This window comes from Balaenoptera musculus, chromosome 15 (assembly GCF_009873245.2).
Source record: "Balaenoptera musculus isolate JJ_BM4_2016_0621 chromosome 15, mBalMus1.pri.v3, whole genome shotgun sequence".
Classification (NCBI taxonomy): Eukaryota; Metazoa; Chordata; class Mammalia; order Artiodactyla; family Balaenopteridae; genus Balaenoptera; species Balaenoptera musculus.
In genome coordinates, this window is record NC_045799.1 from 67,333,070 (window position 1) to 67,353,793 (window position 20,724).

General features: G+C 47.6%; 1 protein-coding gene across 1 annotated transcript in view; it reads left to right on the plus strand.

Annotated features, from left to right (window-relative positions):
* Window positions 1-20,724, plus strand: part of SCNN1B (sodium channel epithelial 1 subunit beta) — a 76,373-nt gene that overhangs the window by 39,410 nt on the left and 16,239 nt on the right. Inside the window, exons 2-4 of the mRNA XM_036827039.1 lie at window positions 5,779-6,097; window positions 8,475-8,751; window positions 16,578-16,768. Coding sequence (XP_036682934.1) covers window positions 5,787-6,097; window positions 8,475-8,751; window positions 16,578-16,768 — 779 coding nt within the window. The 5' untranslated portion in view covers window positions 5,779-5,786. The remainder of the gene's footprint in view (window positions 1-5,778; window positions 6,098-8,474; window positions 8,752-16,577; window positions 16,769-20,724) is intronic.

A 20,724-nucleotide genomic window follows, 5' to 3' on the forward strand; every position in this document is an offset into this window, starting at 1 on the left:
CTATTATTGTGTTACCGTCGATTTCCTCCTTTATAGCTGTTAGCAGTTGCCTTATGTAATGAGGTGCTCCTGTGTTGGGTGCGTATATATTTACAATTGTTATATCTTTCTCTTGGATTGATCCCTTGATCATTATGTAGTGTCCTTCTTTGTCTTTTTTTTTTTAATTAATTTATTTATTTATTTATTTTTGACTGTGTTGGGGCTTCGTTTCTATGCAAGGGCTTTCTCCAGTTGCAGCAAGCGGGGGCCACTCTTCATCGCGGTGCGCGGGCCTCTCACTGTCACGGCCTCTCCCGTTGCGGAGCACAAGCTCCAGACGCGCAGGCTCAGTAGTTGTGGCTCACGGGCTTAGTTGCTCCACGGTATGTGGGATCTTCCCAGACCAGGCTCGAACCCGTGTCCCCTGCATTGGCAGGCAGATTCTTAACCACTGTGCCACCAGGGAAGCCCAGCCTTCTTTGTCTCTTGTAATAGTCTTTATTTTAAAGTCTATTTTGTCTGATATGAGAATTGCTACTCCAGCTTTCTTTTGATTTTCATTTGCATGGACTATCTTTTTCCATCCCCTCACTTTCAGTCTGTATGTGTCCCTAGGTCTGAAGTGGGTCTCTTGTAGACAGCATATATATGGGTCTTGTTTTTGTATCCATTCAGCAAGCCTGTGTCTTTTGGTTGGAGCATTTAATCTATTCACGTTTAAGGTAATTGTCGATATGTATGTTCCTATTACCATTTTCTTAATTGTTATGGGTTTGTTTTTGTAGGTCCTTTCCTTCTGTTGTGTTTCCCACTTAGAGAAGTTCCTTTAGCATTTGTTGTAGAGCAGGTTTGGTGGTGCTGAATTCTCTTAGCTTTTGCTTGTCTGTAAAGCTTTTGATTTCTCCATCAAATCTGAATGAGATCCTTGCTGGGTAGAGTAATCTTGGTTGTAGGTTCTTCCCTTTCATCACTTTAAATATATCATGCCACTCCCTTCTGGCTTGTAGAGTTTCTGCTGAGAAATCAGCTGTTAACCTTATGGGAGTTCCCTTGTATGTTGTCATTTTTTCTTGTTGCTTTCAATAATTTTTCTTTGTCTTTAATTTTTGTCAGTTTGATTACTATGTGTCTCGGCGTGTTTCTCCTTGGGTTTATCCTGCCTGGGACTCTCTGCACTTCCTGGACTTGGGTAGCTATTTCCTTTCCCATGTTAGGGAAGTTTTCAACTATAATCTCTTCAAATATTTTCTCGGGTCCTTTCTCTCTCTCTTCTCCTTCTGGGACCCCTATAATGCGAATGTTGTTGCGTTTAGCGTTGTCCCAGAGGTCTCTTAGGCTGTCTTCATTTCTTTTCATTCTTTTTTCTTTATTCTATTCCACGGCAGTGAATTCCACCATTCTGTCTTCCAGGTCACTTATCCGTTCTTCTGCCTCAGTTGTTCTATTATTGATTCCTTCTAGTGTATTTTTCATTTCAATTATTGTATTGTTCATCTCTGTTTGCTTGTTCTATAATTCTTCTAGGTGTTTGTTCTTTAATTCTTGTAGGTCTTTGTTAAACATTTCTTGCATCTTCTCGATCTTTGCCTCCGTTCTTTTTGCGAGGTCCTGAATCATCTTCACTATCATTATTCTGAATTCTTTTTCTGGAAGGTTGCCTATCTCCACTTCATTTAGTTGTTTTTCTGGGGTTTTATCTTGTTCCTTCATCTGGTACAGAGTCCGCTGCCTTTTCATTTTTTTTAATTTATTTTATTATTTTCATTATTATTTTTAATTTATTTTTGGCTGCATTGGGTCTTTGTTGCTGTGCGTGGGCTTTCTCTAGTTGCGGCAAGTGGGAGCTACTCTTTGTTGTGGTGCACAGGCTTCTCATTGCGGTGGCTTCTCTTGTTGCGGAGCACGGGCTCTAGGTGTGCGGGCTCAGTAGTTGCAGCTTGCAGGCTCTAGAGGGCAGGCTAAGCAGTTGTGGCGCACGGGCTTAGCTGCTCCGCGGCATGTGGGATCTTTCTGGACCAGGACTCGAACCCGTGTTCCCTGCATTAACAGGCGGATTCTTAACCACTGCGCCACCAGGGAAGTCTTGCCTTTTCATTTTGTCTATCTTTCTGTAAATGTGGTTTTCCTTCCACAGGCTGCAGAACTGTCGTTCTTCTTGCTTCTGCTGTCTGCCCTCTGGTGGATGAGGCTATCTAAGAGGCTTGTGCAAGCTTCCTGATGGGAGGGACTGGTGGTGGGTAGAGCTGGGTGTTGCTGTGGTGGGCAGAGCTCAGTAAAACTTTAATCCGCTTGTCTGCTGATGGGTGGGGCTGGGTTCCCTCCCTGTTGGTTGTTTGGATTGAGGCGACCCAGCACTGGAGCCTACCCGGCTCTTTGGTGGGCCTAATGGCAGACTCTGGGAGGGCTCACGCCAAGGAGTACTTCCCAGAACTTCTGCTGCCAGTGTCCTTGTCCCCACCGTGAGCCACAGCCACCCCCTGCCTCTGCAGGAGACCTTCCAACACTAGCATGTAGGTCTGGTTCAGTCTCCTATGGGGTCACTGCTCCTTTCCCCAGGTCCTGATGCGCACACTACTTTGTGTGTGCCCTCCAAGAGTGGAGTCTCTGTTTCCCCCAGTCCTGTCGAAGTCCTGCAGTCACATCCTGCTAGCCTTCAAAGTCTGATTCTCTGGGAATTCCTCCTCCTGTTGCCAGACCCCCAGGTTGGGAAGCCTGACGTGGGGCTCAGAGTCTTCACTCCAGTGGGTGGACTTCTGTGGTATAATTGTTCTCCAGTTTGTGAGTCACCCACCCAGCAGTTATGGGATTTGATTTTATTGTGATTGCGCCCCTCCTACCATCTCACTGTGGCTTCTCCTTTGTCTTTGGATGTGGGGTATCTTTTTTGGTGAGTTCCAGTGTCTTCCCGTCGATGATTGTTCAGCAGTTAGTTGTGATTCCAGTGCTCTCGCAAGAGGGAGTGAGTGCACGTCCTTCTACTCCGCCATCTTGAACCAATCTCAGGTCTTTTTTTTTTTTTTTAACTTAAGTGTATTTATGAACCTAAAGCGAAAGCCAGTGTCTCTTGCCATAAATAGAAGATCCCTCTTAAAAAGAAACCCAGTGAAAACAGAAGGTTGTTGTTACAGATACCGTTGCCTGACAGGGCTCTGAGCGAGCCTGAGGCTTTATTGTTAAACTGGGAGATTAGAGGGGGTTAGATGGATGTTAAGGACCTAAAACTTTCTTCTTGACTGAATCAGAATGGTTAAACTAGAATGGAAGAGGGTAGATATCAGAGAGGCCCTTGGTCTATTTCTTCCACTATTTATAGGAGCCTAAGGTGCTCTTCACCTCTTGGGCCTTGGGGTGTTGGACTATACAAGACAGATGAAGCCCCAGTTCTTTCCAAGTTTAAGGTTGTGGATAAAAATGTATAGAAATGAAGTAACATATGAAGCACATTGCAGTTCCTAGATCATGGTAAACACTTAGTACTTTAATGTTGCTCTCATAGTTGTTATTATTATAGTTATTATTACTTTATTATCCCAGAGCAGGGACTGGGTCCTCTGGGGAAAGGTGGGGGTTGGGTTAGTCTATGAACATCTGTCCTACAGCCATGATGGCCTGGACAGGCACATGGAGCTTGATTTCCATCAGAGAGCAGAGGTAGTGGTGTTAAGAGAGTAAAGCCCTTAATGCTTTGGCCAGGCAGGTGAGGAATGTTACTGTGTCAGACAGTTAGGTCAGGAGTGAACATGCCTGGGTAAGTTTAAGATCTCTGTTTAGATATGAAGGTCTGGCATTATTCATTTCGATATTCAGTGGTGTTCTAGGTGCTGTGCTGGGCTTGTCGGGAATACAGTGCTGCTACCTTCAGGAGGATTATGATCTCATGGAAGTGAGAAGCCACAGGACAAGCAACTATGACATAGAGTAGAACGAGGAGAATTTCTTTCTCTGTTGGTTGCAAATGATAGACATCCAGCTTGTCTCAGCATAAGTAAGAAAGAAAATTTATTGGTTCCCATATCTGCTGAGTCTGGGAATAAAAGGCTTCAGGAATGGCTGGATCCAGGTGTTCAAACGATGTTGTCAGAAATCTGTCTCCATCTTGTGGCTCTGCTTTCCTCTATGTTGGCTTTCTTCTCAGGCAGTCTCCCCATTTTTGATGCCAAATACCGCCAGCTTAGTAGTCTTAGCTAAAAAGGAGGTCTCTTCCTCATTTATTCTAACATAAAGTAACAGAATTGAGTCTAATGGTCCAAACTGGGGTCATGTGAGCCCACCCCCCCCCCCAGAGCTAGGGATGGTAGCCTGGCCACTCACACCAACTGAGACTGGGGGAGGGGTTCACCCGAGGAAACATCCAAGCAAGGGGAGAGGGTGATGGGAAGCAGGCAACACCCTGCCCACCACAGAGCCCCCAGAAAGGCAGAGGCTCTCAGAGGGGGTCAGGGCTCATTCCAGCCAGGGAGTCAGGACAGCTTCACGAAGGAGGTGGCCTTTGGCCAGTTGGGGCTCCAGGGCTAGGGCTGGGGTGCTCCTTCAGCAGGTTCTGGCTCTGTATATGGGCAGAAGGAAGGAGGAAACGGGTATTTCCTGAGAGCCATCATGTGCCAGGCTCTTTGACAACTATCTTGGTTAACGTCACAAGAACCCTGTCTGCTCACGCAGGTGGGAAACAGCCTCAGAAAGGTTAAGCATTCCTGGCTGACCCACAGCTAGCACCCAGCACTCCTGGAGCCACCCTCACCCCGCTTCAGTCCGTCTCCACCGAGCAGCTGGGGCGCTCTTTTCAGACCGCAGAGTTGACAGCATCTCGTCTCCACAGGTTCCAGCTGTCCTAGGATTGAAACCCCACTCCTTAACATGGCCCACAAGGCCCTGCGCGGCCAGCTCTGTGCATGTCCCCAGGCTCCCTCCCGATCGGCCTCTGCTCCTGCTGTCCCCTCCCCCTCCCACCACCACTCGTCTTCTGTCCTTTAACTCAACTCCTCCAAGGACTCCCAGACTTCGCCCCCCCCCCCCGCTTTGTAATAACAGTAGCTGACAGGTGCCAGGCATTAATCCACACTCTACATATTCTCATTCATTTCAGTCTCCACATCAACCCTGTGAGGTGGGGACCGTTATTATCCCCATTGTACAAGATGAGGAAACTGAGGCACTGAGACAGTGAATTGCTCAAAGTCACACAGCTAGAAAGTGGCAGAGCCGAGATTCAAAGCCAGACGTTTCGCTCCAGAGTCCTCATTCTTAACCACTGCCCGCTACTGCCTCTGGGTACTCAGGGTCCCAATCCTTGCTATCACATTTTGTAACCGTTTGGTTGACCTCTGTCTCAGCACTCACAGCTGGTAATAATGGTAGCTAACATATTGAGCACTTAGCCTGTGCTAGGCACTGTACTTGGCACTTTTTATGTATCACCTAATTTCACCCTCTCAGCAATCCTGTAAAAACTAGGTACAGTTGTCCCCGTTTTGCACACAGAGAACCTGAGGAGTTAAGAGTTTAAGTAACTTGTCCACGAAGCTGGAAATTCTCAGAGGGAAGAAACCTTGTCCATTTTGCTCATCATTGAGTCCAGAGGGGCTAATTCAGTGCCTGGCATACAGTAGGCACTCAATAAATGCTTTGGGGTTGGTTGGATGGATGGATGATAAATGGCAAGAGGGAAGGAAGGAAGGGAGGGAGGGATAGAAAGAGGGCCTTCCTGTCCCCAGTGCCCATGCTCTGGCCACGACTGGGAGATCCTGGGACGGGAGGCTGGTGTGGTATCTGAAGTGGCTCTCCCGGGTGTATCTGCAGGAGCCACGATGCACATAAAGAAGTACCTGCTCAAGTGCCTGCACCGGCTGCAGAAGGGCCCCGGCTACACATACAAGGAGTTGCTGGTGTGGTACTGTGACAACACCAACACCCATGGCCCCAAACGCATCATCTGCGAGGGGCCCAAGAAGAAGGCCATGTGGTTCGTGCTCACCCTGCTCTTCACCTCCCTCGTCTGCTGGCAATGGGGTGTCTTCATCAGGACCTACCTGAGCTGGGAGGTCAGCGTCTCCCTCTCCATCGGCTTCAAGGCTATGGACTTTCCCGCCGTCACCATCTGCAACACCAGCCCCTTCCAGTAGGTGGTCCCTGGAGCGCGGCTGATCTCAGCGGGGCTGCATTTCTTCTTTTTTTCCCTTCCTTCCAGCTCTCCTTCCTTCTTTCCCTTTTTCCCCTTTCTCTCTTTCTTTTTCCCTCTTTGCTTTCATCCCTTTGTAGCAAGTAAGATTCAAAATTCATAAACCTCCTAGGCTTAAAAAGAACCTCAAAAAATACCTGGTAGTCCCTGCCTTCAGGCATGCCAGTGCCTATTTATTGATTCAATGTGTATTTATTGAGCACCTACTATTGCCAGGAACTGTTCTAGGCACCAGGAATACATCAGTAACTAAAACAACATGCCTGCCCTCATCACAGCCTACCAGAGAAAACAGACATTAATCTTTTTTTTCCATAAATATTGAATTCATTGTAATTGTGAGGATTAAAATATATATATAGCAACCATACATTGAGTGCTTATGAAACACCAGGCAGCGTGTTGAGTGTTCTTTGGGTAATTCATGTCATTCTAATCCACACAACCACCCTAGGGGTGGGCACTACTATAGTAGCCCCAATTCATAGGTCAGGAAATGGAGGTTCAGAGAAGTGAGGGAACTTGCCCAGAGACACACAGTGAGCAACTGTAGAATTTGAATCCAGGCCTGATCTGACTCTAGAGCTGCCACTATTTAACCACGTGATGGCAAGGCCTAGGAAGGGGACACCCAAGGACACCCAACCTAGTCAGGATTGAGGAAAGGCAGACGGTCAGTCAGAGAAAAATGCCCTGAGGAATGAGTAGAAGTTAGCCAGGCAGAGTGAAGAGAATGCCCCAAGTGGAGGACACAGTACATGCAAAGGTCCTGAGGTGAGACAGAGCTTGGTGCATTCGAGGACTTGACAAAAGGGCCAGCATGTCTGAGTCTCAGGGAACGTTCTTGTCCAAAAGAAGGTCCTGGAAGGGAATTCATATTTCCTGATTACATTTCCAGCTATCAGAAAGTCACTTCTTTCTAGTAATAGGGCTGCTCTTCCTTGCTTGGGTGGTCTTTGAAGCTACTTGAGAAAACTCTTAATAATTATAATAATAACACACCCTGCTTTATAAGCATCACCTAATTGAATCCTCCAAAAGCCCTCTAGGGTAAATATATCAATCCCCCCCATTTTGTAGATAAGAGAACAGAGCCTCCGAGAGGTTAACCTACCCAAAGTCACACAGATATTAAGTGGCATGCCGGAATTCAAACCCAGAGCCCATGAATTCCAACACAGGACTTACCAAGCTCAACAGCAGCTGTGGACATCTAGGCTGTAATAGCAGCCCCTACCCCGCAGCCCGCCACCTACCCAATCCTCCTCTTCCTGTGTGCACAGAGGCAGCTGGTCTGATGGTCAGGGTACAGGTTGTATCGGCATCTGAGGCTGGTGTCAGCTCTGGCTGGTGTACACCTTCATACCAGGACTTGGGCCTGTGTCCAGGGTTTAGTGCTGTCTCCTGCAGGAAGTCCTCCAGCCAGAGCTGATACACACCACCCTGGAGATCACACTCTGGGGCAAGGTCTTGGATAAATTGGGTTTTGGAGTGACTGGGGTGCAGGGCCTGGGGCGCCCACCCAGGGCCTGGTGGGAACACCCGCTGGTGTGGACACATTTCTGCCAGACTGAGTGGTCACCATTTCCAATATGGGAGCCTCAGGGGCTGAGAGAAGATCCTGGATCCCAGCCCCACAGTCCCATCTGCCTTCTCCCTCCTGAAACTGGCTCCTGTTCCCCAAATTGCTGCTGGAGAATTAGGACCTCAGATCACAGACCTGCCCCTCCCCCAACATTCTCTATCCCTCCTGGGAGGGAGAAGTCAGAGCCCCATGCCTACACAGCACACCTACTGAAGCCCACCAAACCCAGGTTCCAATCTCAGCTCTGCGGCCTCATCAGTGGGATGAGCTCAGGAAATCACAGCAACTCCCAGAGTTTCTTTATCCATATGTGGGGATGATTATAGAATTGTGGCAAAGATTAAATAAAAATATGTAGGAAGCACCTAGCACCTGGCACATGGTAAGTGATCAGTAACTGTGAGCTCTTAGGATTCTTTCCCACTAGCCTGTGAATTTCATAAGGAAAAAGAACCATTCTGTCTTGTTTGCCATAATATCCTCTGTGCCTTGCACAGTACTTGGCACATAGTAGATGCTCACCAGATACTGGGTGAATGAATGAGTGAGCAGGTGGGTGGAAGGATGCAGGGATGCCTGGGTGGGTAGATAGAGAGGTGGGTGCTTGGGGTGGAGGAGCATTCTTCTCACATGTGGTGGCAGCCACACTGGAGTAGGAGGGGATCCCAGACTCCAGTCGTTCTGCTTTGAAGCTGCCTCTTGCCTCCCTGACTTGCCCTCTCTCCCACACAGGTACTCCAAAGTCAAGCATTTGCTGAAGGACCTGGATGAACTGATGGAGGCAGTCCTGGAGAGGATCCTGGGCCCTGAGCTCAGCCATGGCAACGCCACCAGGGCCCTGAACCTCACCGTCTGGAACTACATGCCCCTGGTCTTTATCAATGAGCAGAACCCCCATCACCCGGTGGTTCTTGACCTCTTTGAGGACGACTACAATGGCTCAGCAAGCAGCAGCCCAGCACCAGGAAGGACCTGCAGTGCCCAAGGATGCAAAGTAGCCATGAGACTAGTAAGTGGGCCCCAGGCACAGGTCAAACAATGGGCCCTAACTAGTGAGGCTGATGGGAGTTTCTTTCTTTAAATAATCTGGGTCTTGCTGGGGGAAAACCAGGCTGGAGCCAGTGCCTATTTTGTATGTTTGCAGTGCTTTTTTAAAATTAGAAATAGTTGGTATGTTAGTCAAGACACTTTTGGATGCCAGTGACCCAGCTCAAACTAGCTTAAGCAAAGCAGGGAATTCCTTGGTTCACAAGATGAGAAGTCCAGGGGTGTATTAAGTTGAGGTGTGGCTGGATCCAGGCGTTCAGATGCTGCCATCAGGGGTCCATCTCTCTCCACCTAGGTTCATCTTTTCTCTCAGCTGGCTTTGCTCTCTGGCTGGCCCTCTCCACATGGAAGACCCTGGCAATGCCAGACATACATCCCACAAGCTTAGCACTCTTCCCAGAAACAAAGCTCTTCTTTCCTAATTGCCCCAGTAGAAGTCCTGAGACTGATCATCAGGTCACATGCTCACCCCTAAACCAATCACTGTGAGCTGGAGGACAGGCTTTCATGATTGGCCAGTCCTGGATCATGTACCCTGGAGCTGAGGATGATGTCAGCCTTTATCAGACCACATGGACTGAGCCAGGGGGAAGGGGTGGCTTCCTGAAGGAGGAATTAAGTCTTTCTTTTTTTTTTTTTAACATCTTTATTGGACTATAATTGCTTTACAATGGTGTGTTAGTTTCTGCTTTATAACAAAGTGAATCAGCTATACATATATATATATATCCCCATATCTCCTCCCTCTTGCACCTCCCTCCCACCCTCCCTATCCCACCCCTCTAGGTGGTCACAAAGCACCGAGCTGATCTCCCTGCACTATGTGGCTGCTTCCCACTAGCTATCTATTTTACTTACATTTGGTAGTGTATATATGTCCATGCCACTCTCTCACTTCACCCCAGCTTACTCTTCCCCCTCCCCGTGTCCTCAAGTCCATTCTCTATGTCTGCATCTTTATACCTGTCCTGCCCCTAGTTTCTTCAGAACCTTTTTTTTTTTAGATTCCATATATATGTGTTCGCATACGGTATTTGTTTTTCTCTTTCTGACTTACTTCACTCTGTATGACAGTCTCTAGATCCATCCACCTCACTACAAATACCTCCATTTCATTTCTTTTTATGGCTGAGTAACATTCCATTGTATATATGTACCACAACTTCTTTATCCATTCATCTGTCGATGGACACTTAGGTTGCTTCCACATCCTGGCTATTGTAAATAGAGCTGCAGTAAACATTGTGGTTCATGACTCTTTTTGAATTATGGTTTTCTTAGGGTATATGCCCAGTAGTGAGATTGCTGGGTCGTATAGTAGTTCTATTTTTAGTTTTTTAAGGAACCTCCATACTGTTCTCCATAGTGGCTGTATCAATTTACATTCCCACCAACAGTGCAAGAGGGTTCCCTTTTCTCCACACCCTCTCCAGCATTTACTGTTTGTAGATTTTTTGATGATGGCCATTCTGACCCGTGTGAGGTGATACCTCATTGTAGTTTTGATTTGCATTTCTCTAATGATTAGTGATGTTGAGCATCCTTTCATGTGTTGGTTGGCAATCTGTATATCGTCTTTGGAGAAATGTCTATTTAGATCTTCTGCCCATTTTTGGATTGGGTTGTTTGGTGTTTTGATATTGAGCTGCATGAGCTGCCTGTATATTTTGGAGATTAATCCTTTGTCAGTTGCTTCGTTTGCAAACATTTTATCCCATTCTGAGGGTTGTCTTTCGTCTTGTTTATGGTGTCCTTTGCTGTGCAAAAGCTTTTAAGTTTCATTAGGCCCCATTTGTTTATTTTTGTTTTTATTTCCATTTCTCTAGGAGGTGGGTCAAAAAGGATCTTGCTGTGATGTATGTCTTAGAGTGTTCTGCCTATGTTTTCCTCTAAGAGTTTTATAGTGTCTGGCCTTACATTTAGGTCTTTAATCCATTTTGAGTTTATTTTTGTGTACGGTGTTAGGGAGTGTTCTAATTTCATTCTTTTACATGTAGCTGTCCAGTTTTCCCAGCACCACTTATTGAAGAGGCTGTCTTTTCCCCATTGTATATTCTTGCCTCCTTTATCAAAGATAAGGTGACCATATGTGTGTGGGTTTATCTCTGGACTTTCTATCCTGTTCCAGTGATCTATATTTCTGTTTTTGTGCCAGTACCATACTGTCTTGATTACTGTAGCTTTGTAGTATAGTCTGAAGTCAGGGAGCCTGATTCCTCCAGCTCCGTTTTTCTTTCTCAGGATTCCTTTGGCTATTCAGGGTCTTTTGTGTTTCCGTACAAATTGTGAAATTTTTTGTTCTAGTTCTGTGAAAAATGCCATTGGTAGTTTGATAGGGATTGCACTGAATCTGTAGATTGCTTTGGGTAGTATAGTCATTTTTGCAATGTTGATTCTTCCAATCCAAGAACATGGTATATCTCTCCATCTGTTTGTATCACATCTTTAATTTCTTTCATCAGTGTTTTATAGTTTTCTGCATACAGGTCTTCTGTCTCCTTAGGTAAGTTTATTCCTAGGTATTTTATTCTTTTTTGTTGCAATGGTAAATAGGAGTGTTTCCTTAATTTCTCTTTCAGATTTTTCATCATTAGTGTATAGGAATGCAAGAGATTTCTGTGCATTAATTTTATATCCTGCCAGTTTACCAAATTCATTGATTAGCTCTAGTAGTTTTCTGGTAGCATCTTTGGGATTTTCTATATGTAGTATCATGTCATCTGCAAACAGTGACAGTTTTACTTCTTCTTTTCTGATTTATATTCCTTTTATTTCTTTTTCTTCTCTGATTGCTGTGGCTAAAACTTCCAAAACTATGTTGGATAATAGTGGTGAGAGTGGGCAACCTTGTCTTGTTCCTGATCTTAGTGGAAATGGTTTCAGTTTTTCACCATTGAGAACAATGTTGGCTGTGGGTTTGTCATATATGGCCTTTATTATGTTGAGGTAATTTCCCTGTATGCCTACTTTCTGGAGAGTTTTTATCATAAATGGGTGTTGAATTTTGTCAAAAGCTTTTTCTGCATCTATTGAGATGATCATATGGTTTTTCTCCTTCAATTTGTTAATATGGTGTATCACATTGATTGATTTGCATATATTGAAGAATTCTTGCATTCCTGGGTTAAAGCCCACTTGATCATGGTGTATGATCCTTTTAATGTGCTGTTGGATTCTGTTTGCTAGTATTTTGTTGAGGATTTTTGCGTCTATGTTCATCAGTGATGTTGGTCTGTAGTTTTCTTTTTTTGTGACATCTTTGGTTTTGGTATCAGGGTGATGGTGGCCTTGTAGAATGAGTTTGAGAGTGGTCTTCCCTCTGCTATATTTTGGAAGAGTTTGAGAAGGATAGGTGTTAGCTCTTCTCTAAATGTTTGATAAAATTCGCCTGTGAAGCCATCTGGTCCTGGGCTTTTGTTTGTTGGAAGATTTTTAATCACAATTTCAATTTCAGTGCTTGTGATTGGTCTGTTTATATTTTCTGTTTCTTTCTGGTTCAGTCTCGGGAGGTTGTGCTTTTCTAAGAATTTGTCCATTTCTTCCAGGTTGTCCATTTTATTGGCATATAGTTGCTTGTAGTAATCTCTGATGATCCTTTGTATTTCTGCAGTGTCAGCTGTTACTTCTCCTTTTTCATTTCTAATTCTATTGATTTGAGTCTTCTCCCTTTTTTTCTTGATGAGTCTGGCTAATGGTTTATCAATTTTGTTTATCTTCTCAAAGAACTAGCTTTTAGTTTTATTGATCTTTGCTATTGCTTTCTTTGTTTCTATTTCATTTATTTCTGCTCTGATCTTTATGATTTCTTTCCTTCTGCTAACTTTGTGGGTTTTTTGTTCTTCTTTCTCTGATTGCTTTAGGTGTAAGCTTAGGTTGTTTATTTGAGATATTTCTTGTTTCTTAAGGTAGGATTGTATTGCTATAAACTTCCCTCTTAGAACTGCTTTTGCTGCATCCCATAGGTTTTGGGTCGTTGTGTTTTCATTGTCATTTGTTTCTAGGTATTTTTTTATTTCCTCTTTGATTTCTCAGTGATCTTTTTGTTATTTAGTAGTGTATTGTTTAGCCTCCACGTGTTTGTATTTTTCACAGATTTTTTCCTGTAATTGATATCTAGTCTCATAGCATTGTGGTTGGAAAAGATACTTGATATGTTTTCAATTTTCTTAAATTTACCAAGGCTTGATTTGTGACCCAAGATGTGATCTATCCTGGAGAATGTTCCATGAGCACTTGAGTAGAAAGTGTATTCTGTTGTTTGGGGATGGAATGTCCTATAAATATCAATGAAGTCCATCTTGTTTAATGTATCATTTAAAGCTTGTGTTTCCTTATTTATTTTCATTTTGGATGATCTGTCCATTGGTGAAAGTGGGGTGTTAAAGTCCCCTACTATGATTGTGTTACTGTGGATTTCCCCTTTTATGGCTGTTAGCATTTGCCTTATGTATTGAGGTGCTCCTATGTTGGGTGCATAAATATTTACAATTGTTATAGCTTCCTCTTGGATCGATCCGTTGATCATTATGTAGTGTCCTTCTTTGTCTCTTGTAATAGTCTTTTTTTTTTTAATAGTCTTTATTTTAAAGTCTGTTTTGTCTGATATGAGAATTGCTACTCCAGCTTTCTTTTGATTTCCATTTGCATGGACTATCTTTTTCCATCCCCTCACTTTCAGTCTGTATGTGTCCCTAGGTCTGAAATGAGTCTCTTGTAGATAGCATATATACAGGTCTTGTTTTTGTATCCATTCAGCCAGTCTGTGTCTTTTGGTTGGAGCATTTAATCCATTTACATTTAAGGTAGTTATCGATATGTGTGTTCCTATTACCATTTTCTTAATTGTTTTGGGTTTGTTATTGTAGGTCTTTTCCTTCTCTTGTGTTTCCTGCCTAGAGAAGTTCCTTTAGCATTTGTTGTAAAGCTGGTTTGGTGGTGCTGAATTCTCTTAGCTTTTGCTTGTCTGTGAAAGTTTTAATTTCTCCATTGAATCTGAATGAGATCCTTTCTGGGTAGAGTAATCTTGGTTGTAGGTTTTTCTCTTTCATCACTTTAAATATGTCCTGCCGCTCCCTTGTGGCTTGCAGAGTTTCTGCTGAAAGATCAGCTGTTAACCTTATGGGGATTCCCTTGTATGTTATTTGTTGCTTTTCCCTTGCTGCTTTTAATATTTTCTTTGTATTTAATTTTTTTTAATTAATTTATTTTTTTTTTATTTATTTATTTGTGGCTGTGTTGGGTCTTCGTTTCTGTGCGAGGGCTTTCTCTAGCTGCAGCAAGTGGGGGCCACTCTTCATCGCAGTGCGCGGGCCTCTCATTATCGCGGCCTCTCTTGTTGAGCAGCACAGGCTCCAGACGCACAGGCTCAGCAATTGTGGCTCACGGGCCCAGTTGCTCCGCGGCATGTGGGATCTTCCCAGACCAGGGCTTGAAACCGTGTCCCCTGCATTGGCAGGCAGATTCTCAACCACTGCGCCACCAGGGAAGCCCTACGGCTGTTATTTTTGACAGAAGAGCATTCAAAGTCTTTGCTGATAAATAGTGCTTGTAGTAGTACAACTGAAACAGCAGAAATGCAGAACTTATCAACGTTAAAATTGCCAAAATCACGTTCTTATTGATCCTACTCATTAGTCTGTAGTGCTCACTTGGTTGTCTTTTGAAAGTAACCCAGCTGGTTTCATCTTTTTTGGTAAGAACATAATCTTGTTTTCTGTGAACAAAGAGATGTTTCTCAGCCAACAGCAGCAGCAATGAGGAATTAAGTCTTATTATCAAAAGACAGAGGCATAAATATCAGACAGGTGAAAAACCACAGCTATGCAGTACAGTCATTGCCAAAGCATAACTGGGATGCTGGGATGCCCGCAAGGCAGCAGTAGGAAGAAGGTTCCCTGTCTGTGCCCCGGGATCCCCTGGGAGCTCTGTAACGGCTCAGATCCCTGGGCCCCATTCCTGGAGAATCTGAATGGGCAGTTCTGGGCCCAGACCCAGGAATCTGTCTTGTTAATAGGCTCCATGGTGATTCTGATGATCAGCCTTGTTTGGGGACCCAGGCTGGGGCTAGACACTCCCCAGAAGGAGGCCACTGCCTCCCGTGCCCCCCATGTGGTCAGGACTTCCACAATCCAGCCCCGCCACCTCTCCACACAAACCAGCAAACAGCACGAGGCTCCAGAGGCCCAGTGCCCGCTCTGACCCAATGCCCTACTACTTTTTGGTGCAGTTAGCAGGCTTCCTGTGTCCATTTCCTCATCTGTAAAGTAGGCGTGGTCCTGGTGGCTGCACCAGCTCTCAGCGTCAGGCCCCACGTGTGTGTGTGAGCGCATGTTGTGTGGGTGTGCAAGTGGGCTGGGGACCTCAGTGTCTTCATGATGATGGGGCAGGGCTGCTGTGAGAATTGATGAGATAATAGAACTAAAGCCCTGAGTTGGGAATTCCCTGGCAGTCCAGTGGTTAGGACTCCAAGCTTCCCCTGCAGGGGACCCAGGTTCCATCCGCGGTCAGGGAACGAAGATCCTGCAAGGTATGGGGTGTGGCCAAAAAAAAAAAAGTCCTGAGAACAGAGCCCGGGACAGAGTGAGTCATTTTTTTTTATATATATATAAATTTATTTAGTTATCTATTTATTTTTGGCTGCATTGGGTCTTTGTTGCTGCATGCGGGCTTTCTCTAGTTGCAGCGAGCGGGGGCTACTCTTCGTTGCGGTGTGCGGGCTTCTCATTGCAGTGGCTTCTCTTGTTGCGGAGCACGGGCTCTAGGTGCGTGGGCTTCAGTAGTTGTGGCATGTGGGCTCAGTAGCTGTGGCTCGCAGGCTCTAGAGCTCAGGCTCAGCAGTTGTGGCGCACAGGCTTAGTTGCTCTGTGGCATGTGGGGTCTTCCCAGACCAGGGCTCAAACCCGTGTCCCCTGCATTGGCAGGAGGATTCTTAACCACTGTGCCACCAGGGAAGTCCCGAGAGTGAGTCTTAAGTAGTATCATCTCCCTGAGGTGAGGTGAGGACCTCCAGGAACCGGCCTGAGGACAGCACCCCATGCCGGCCTGGAGAGGGCTGTCCCAGAACTAAGGAGAAGCTTCTCCCTCAGGCCTCCTGGGTTCCCACCAGGAGGACCAATAGAGGCAGAGTGGCCAAGGCTGGAGTGTCAGGGCCTAGTCTGTCCTGTGTCTACAGGGGACCTGGGCTTCATGGTGGAGGGGCCTGCACCCCTCTGTAGGCTCAAGCTGACAAGGCCCGGGTCCTTCTCCCAGCCAAGGGGTGGGCAGACCTGGAGTCTTGGGTCCTTCATGGTCCACACAGCCTCCAGGGAGCTGCCTGTGGATGTCTGGGGAGGGGGCTGGGAAAGGAGTCAGGGAAGTGGAGGGTCCGAGTGTGTGCTGTAGATGTGCCCACGTGAGCATGAATGTGGTGCCACTTGCGTAAATCAAGGTACATGGACGTGTGTGTGGAGTTGTGACCCCAGGACATCATGTGACTGCAGGTATCAGAAAGCGGGGTCTGTCTGTGTATACGTGTGTACGTGTGTGTGTTCCCTTGTGCCTGAGGCTGTATTATATGGGGGTGGCTGATGCTGCGTGTGAGTCCTTGTGACTGCAGAGCTGTGGGTGAGGGAACAGCCTGAGCCTTGTGACCGTGAGTGCACACACACTCCCCCCGGCCCAGCCGTGGGCAGCCCTCGCGCCCAGGCGCCCCCTGCGGAAGGGCAGCTGGCAGCGCCTTCACCGCCCTGGCCCTCAGGGCGGAGGCCTGGCAGCAGCCCCCGCCCACAGGAACCCCGCTTGCCCCCGCAGTGCAGCCACAATGGGACCACGTGCAATTTCCGGAACTTCAGCAGCGCCACCCAGGCCGTGACGGAGTGGTACACCCTGCAGGCCACCAACATCTTCGCACAGGTTCCAAAACAGGAGCTGGTGGCCATGGGCTACCCCGCCGAGCGGCTGATCCTGGCCTGCCTCTTCGGGGCGGAGCCCTGCAACTACAGGTAAGAGCCGCCGGGCCCCCTGCAGCCAGGGTCCACATCCCGGTCCACACCCCAGCTTGGCCACTCAGCCCGCACCACAGTTGCCTCTGCCCAGGTGTCTTTGGTTTTCTGGGGGCAGAGCCTGAGACGGGGATGCGCTGAAGGCCCCATCACGTACTGAGGGAAGCGCTTTAGGAGAAGTCTGCAGGAAAGAGGACTGAGCTAAGGGAGGCTGTGGCCACAGGTGACGTCTAGGCCTGACCTGATCCGCGGGGCGCGTAAACCGCACCGCAGAGCTGACCTCCCTTAAGCGCAGGTCGGGGGCGGGGGGGTGGGAGCAGCCCCTTGTACGTGCCCCCATCAGTTACTCACTGGCTCTGTGCCGCCCCCAGGAGGATGGGCCGGGGTCTCCTAATTTCCCAGGCAAGGTGGCGGGAGAAGGGGCGGCTGTGAGCTGTTAGCCTCCAGTACCCCGCAGCTGGGGGTCTGTGCCGGTACCCCAGCATCTACTGCCCTCGGTGTTCTCATCCCTAAGACAGGGACAATAGCCGTATCCACTTCCTGGAGTTCCTGTGAAGGGTAAATGAAGTGGGGGGCTTCCCTGGCGCTCCAGTGGTTGAGACTCCGCGCTTCCACGGCGCGGGGTGCGGCATTCGATCCCTGGTCAGGGAACTAAGATCCCACATGCTGTGCGGCCAAAAAAAAAATTTTTTTTATAGAAAAAAAAAAGTAAATGAAGTGGCTCATGTCAGCACTTAGGGCCCTGGAAGTCTTCACTGTAAACACCTTTTTCCCAAACAACCCCCAATGTTGAAAAGATGGCAGAATGAGGGCAGGGTCAACCCCAAAAGCCTGTGTCCTCTTACAAATGGCCCACAGATCTCCCCCTCCTTCCCCTCCCCAGCTTCTGATCATCCAGACCCTGGGCCTGAGAGCCAAGCTCTGTCCCCGAAGCTGGGGCCCTCCTGGCCAGGCCTCCGGGTGAGGGGGACCACACCACCTGGGTCCCGCCCCGGGCTTCAGCCAATCCTGTTTCCCAGAGGTGCTGGCGTCTTCCTGGCCTGGGGCTTCAAATTCCCACACTTAAGGCCTCTGGAGAAAGGGGCGTTTTGCTGAGTCTTGCCGCTTTGAATGAGTGACAGGCTACCGGTTTCACCCTCCCAGGGATTGTGGCCTCAGCCCAACTCAGTCAACTCGTACACCTTCAGGGACCTCTGTTGAGAATCTGCTGACAGCTATGGACCCTCTGTCCCCCAAAACGCACAGGCACTCAAAAGGCAGGCATCTCGTAGGCTGTGTCATGGAATCAAGGCCCACTGGGGAGGCAGAGCTGCACATTTGGTCCATTGTGAGAATCAGAAATGGCCAGTCCTACAGGTGGAAGAGCTACGTGATGGCTCCCTGCTGATGGCACGCATCCTGGCTGGTTGGTTACAGGCTGGATCCCAACCCTCTCTGGGCCAGGGCACTTGGTTCAGAGCACACCTGCCCAGCCATTCCTGGCAGCCCTGCCTGAAGGTTGTTGGTACCCAATGGGCTAGTGCTGTGCCCACAAGTTCATCTTTTACCCTCTCAGCTAAAAGAGAGAGATGTAATACTGTAATTGCAAATATATGGCCCATCTGCTCAGTCAGAATATGTCCTGAAGTGCAAGTGAGTCGGGACAGTGGGTTCTACTAGGATCCACTGGGATCTGCTGTCGCGTCCCTGGTGCCTGAAGCGTGAGCATCTCCCATTGAGCAGGATCCCAGTGCTCGAAGGTGAGCGCTCTGCACACAGCACGGCCCCTAAACTGAGCCAGCTGTTTCCAGGCCTGCTCCAGGGCCAGAGGCAACCTGGGGATGACCTGCTTGTTGCCAAGATGGCGCCCTCCAAAAGGAGTCCCATTTGGGTCACATGGACTGAGGGTGGTCCCCCGAAGAGAAGATGGCTGCTGGGCAGGCAACACCCGGTACTGGCCACACAACTTTCGTGGTGTAGCTAGGGCTGTGGAGTTAAGTCTAGTGAAGGGGTGGGTCAAGGCTGGACTCTGCAGTTAGACTGTTGGGTTCAGATCCTTGCTCTGTCTTACAAGCTGTGTGGCCTTGAACAAATTTCTTAAGCCTTTTTTTTTTTTTAATTTATTTATTTTTGGCTGCGTTGGGTCTTTGTTGATGCACGCGGGCTTTCTCTAGTCTTCGTTGCTGCGCGCGGGCTTTCTCTAGTTGCGGCGGGCAGGGGCTACTCTTCGTTGCGGTGCACGGGCTTCTCATTGCGGTGGCTTCTCTTGTTGCGGAGCACAGGCTCCAGGCGCACGGGCTTCAGTAGTTGTGGCACACAGGCTCAGTAGTTATGGCTCACGGGCTCTAGAGCACAGGCTCAGTAGCTGTGGCGCATGGGCTTAGTTGCTCCGTGGTGTGTGGGATCTTCCCGGACCAGGGATTGAACCCGTGTCCCCTGCATTGGCAGGCGGATTCTTTTTTTTTTTTTTTTTTTTTTTAAATTTTATAGCTACTTTTTTAAAATTTTTATTTATTTATTTATTTTTGGCTGTGCTGGGTCTTCGGTTCGTGCGAGGGCTTTCTCTAGTTGCGGCAAGTGGGGGCCACTCTTCATCGCGGTGCGGGGACCGCTCTTCATCGCGGTGCGCGGGCCTTTCACTATCGCGGCCCCTCCCGTTGCGGGGCACAGGCTCCAGACGCGCAGGCTCAGTAGTTGTGGCACACGGGCCCAGCTGCTCCGCGGCATGTGGGATCTTCCCAGACCAGGGCTCGAACCCGTGTCCCCTGCATTAGCAGGCAGATTCTCAACCACTGCGGGCAGGCGGATTCTTAACCACTGCGCCACCAGGGAAGAAGTCCCAAATTTCTTAACCTTTATATGCCTCCATTTTCCTCCTCTGTAAAATAGATAATAACAGTGCCTACTCTACAGGGTTATTTTGAATATTCAGTGAGTTAATATGCATGACAGGCTGACAGTAGTGAGGACTCAAGTATTATTCTCATTAAACCCACATTTGACAAGGAACTCATTCTTCAATAATGATGCTAACGTTTATTGTGCCCTTCTGATATGCCAAGCACTATTCTTAGCACTTTACATGTGTAAAATCAGTTTGACCCTGGCAACAAGCCCTCGTTTTATATGATGCAACCACTGCCCAGAGAGGTTAAGCAACTTCTCTGAGGTTACACAGCTGGTGAGTGGCAGAGGTGGCAGTCTGGGCCAGGCCCACCCTGTGTCACTTCACCACCTCATCAGAAATCGAGATCATCTTTCCTCCCCACCCACCCCTCCCAAGCCTGTTTCTTCAGCACTCGGCAGTCTGAGTGGAGGGTGTGACCCAGCCACTTGGCACAGAAACCCTAGTCCACCCATCTCTGTGCTCCTGCTCACTCCCACAGCCAACTGGTCACCCACCTTCCTGAATCAGCCTCAGACTCAGTGCCGAGGACACGTGCCTCTCTCCGCCCTCCCAGTGCTGGGCTCCAGACACTACGGCTTCCTCACTCTGTTCTGGACTCCTTCCTTTCCCGCTCGTATGTAGCAAATGCTCAAGATGCAGCAGCTGCAGTTTTAGGAAAATATGAGCCACGTTTGGACCCTGACACCAAACCACCCGGATTTGAATGCCAGCTCTGTGTGTTGTTGGGCACGCTACTTAGCCTCTCTGTGCCTCAGTTTTCTCATCTGGAAAATGGGGATAATGAAATGACCTCATAGGGCTATCATGGGGATTAAATGAATTAACATAGATAAAGTGCTTATGTGAAGCAATTATACTCCAATAAAGATGTTAAAAAAAAAAAAAAAGTAGAGGAGACCAGAAAAAAAAAAAGTGCTTAGAACAGTGCTGAGCATGTGTTAAGAATTATATGAGCACTTTAAAGATAAACTTCTTATTGTGGAATAGCTTTAGACTTACAGAAAAGTTTCAAAGAGAGTACAGAGTTCCCTTGTACCCCTCACCCAGTTTCCCCTCTCGGTAACATCTT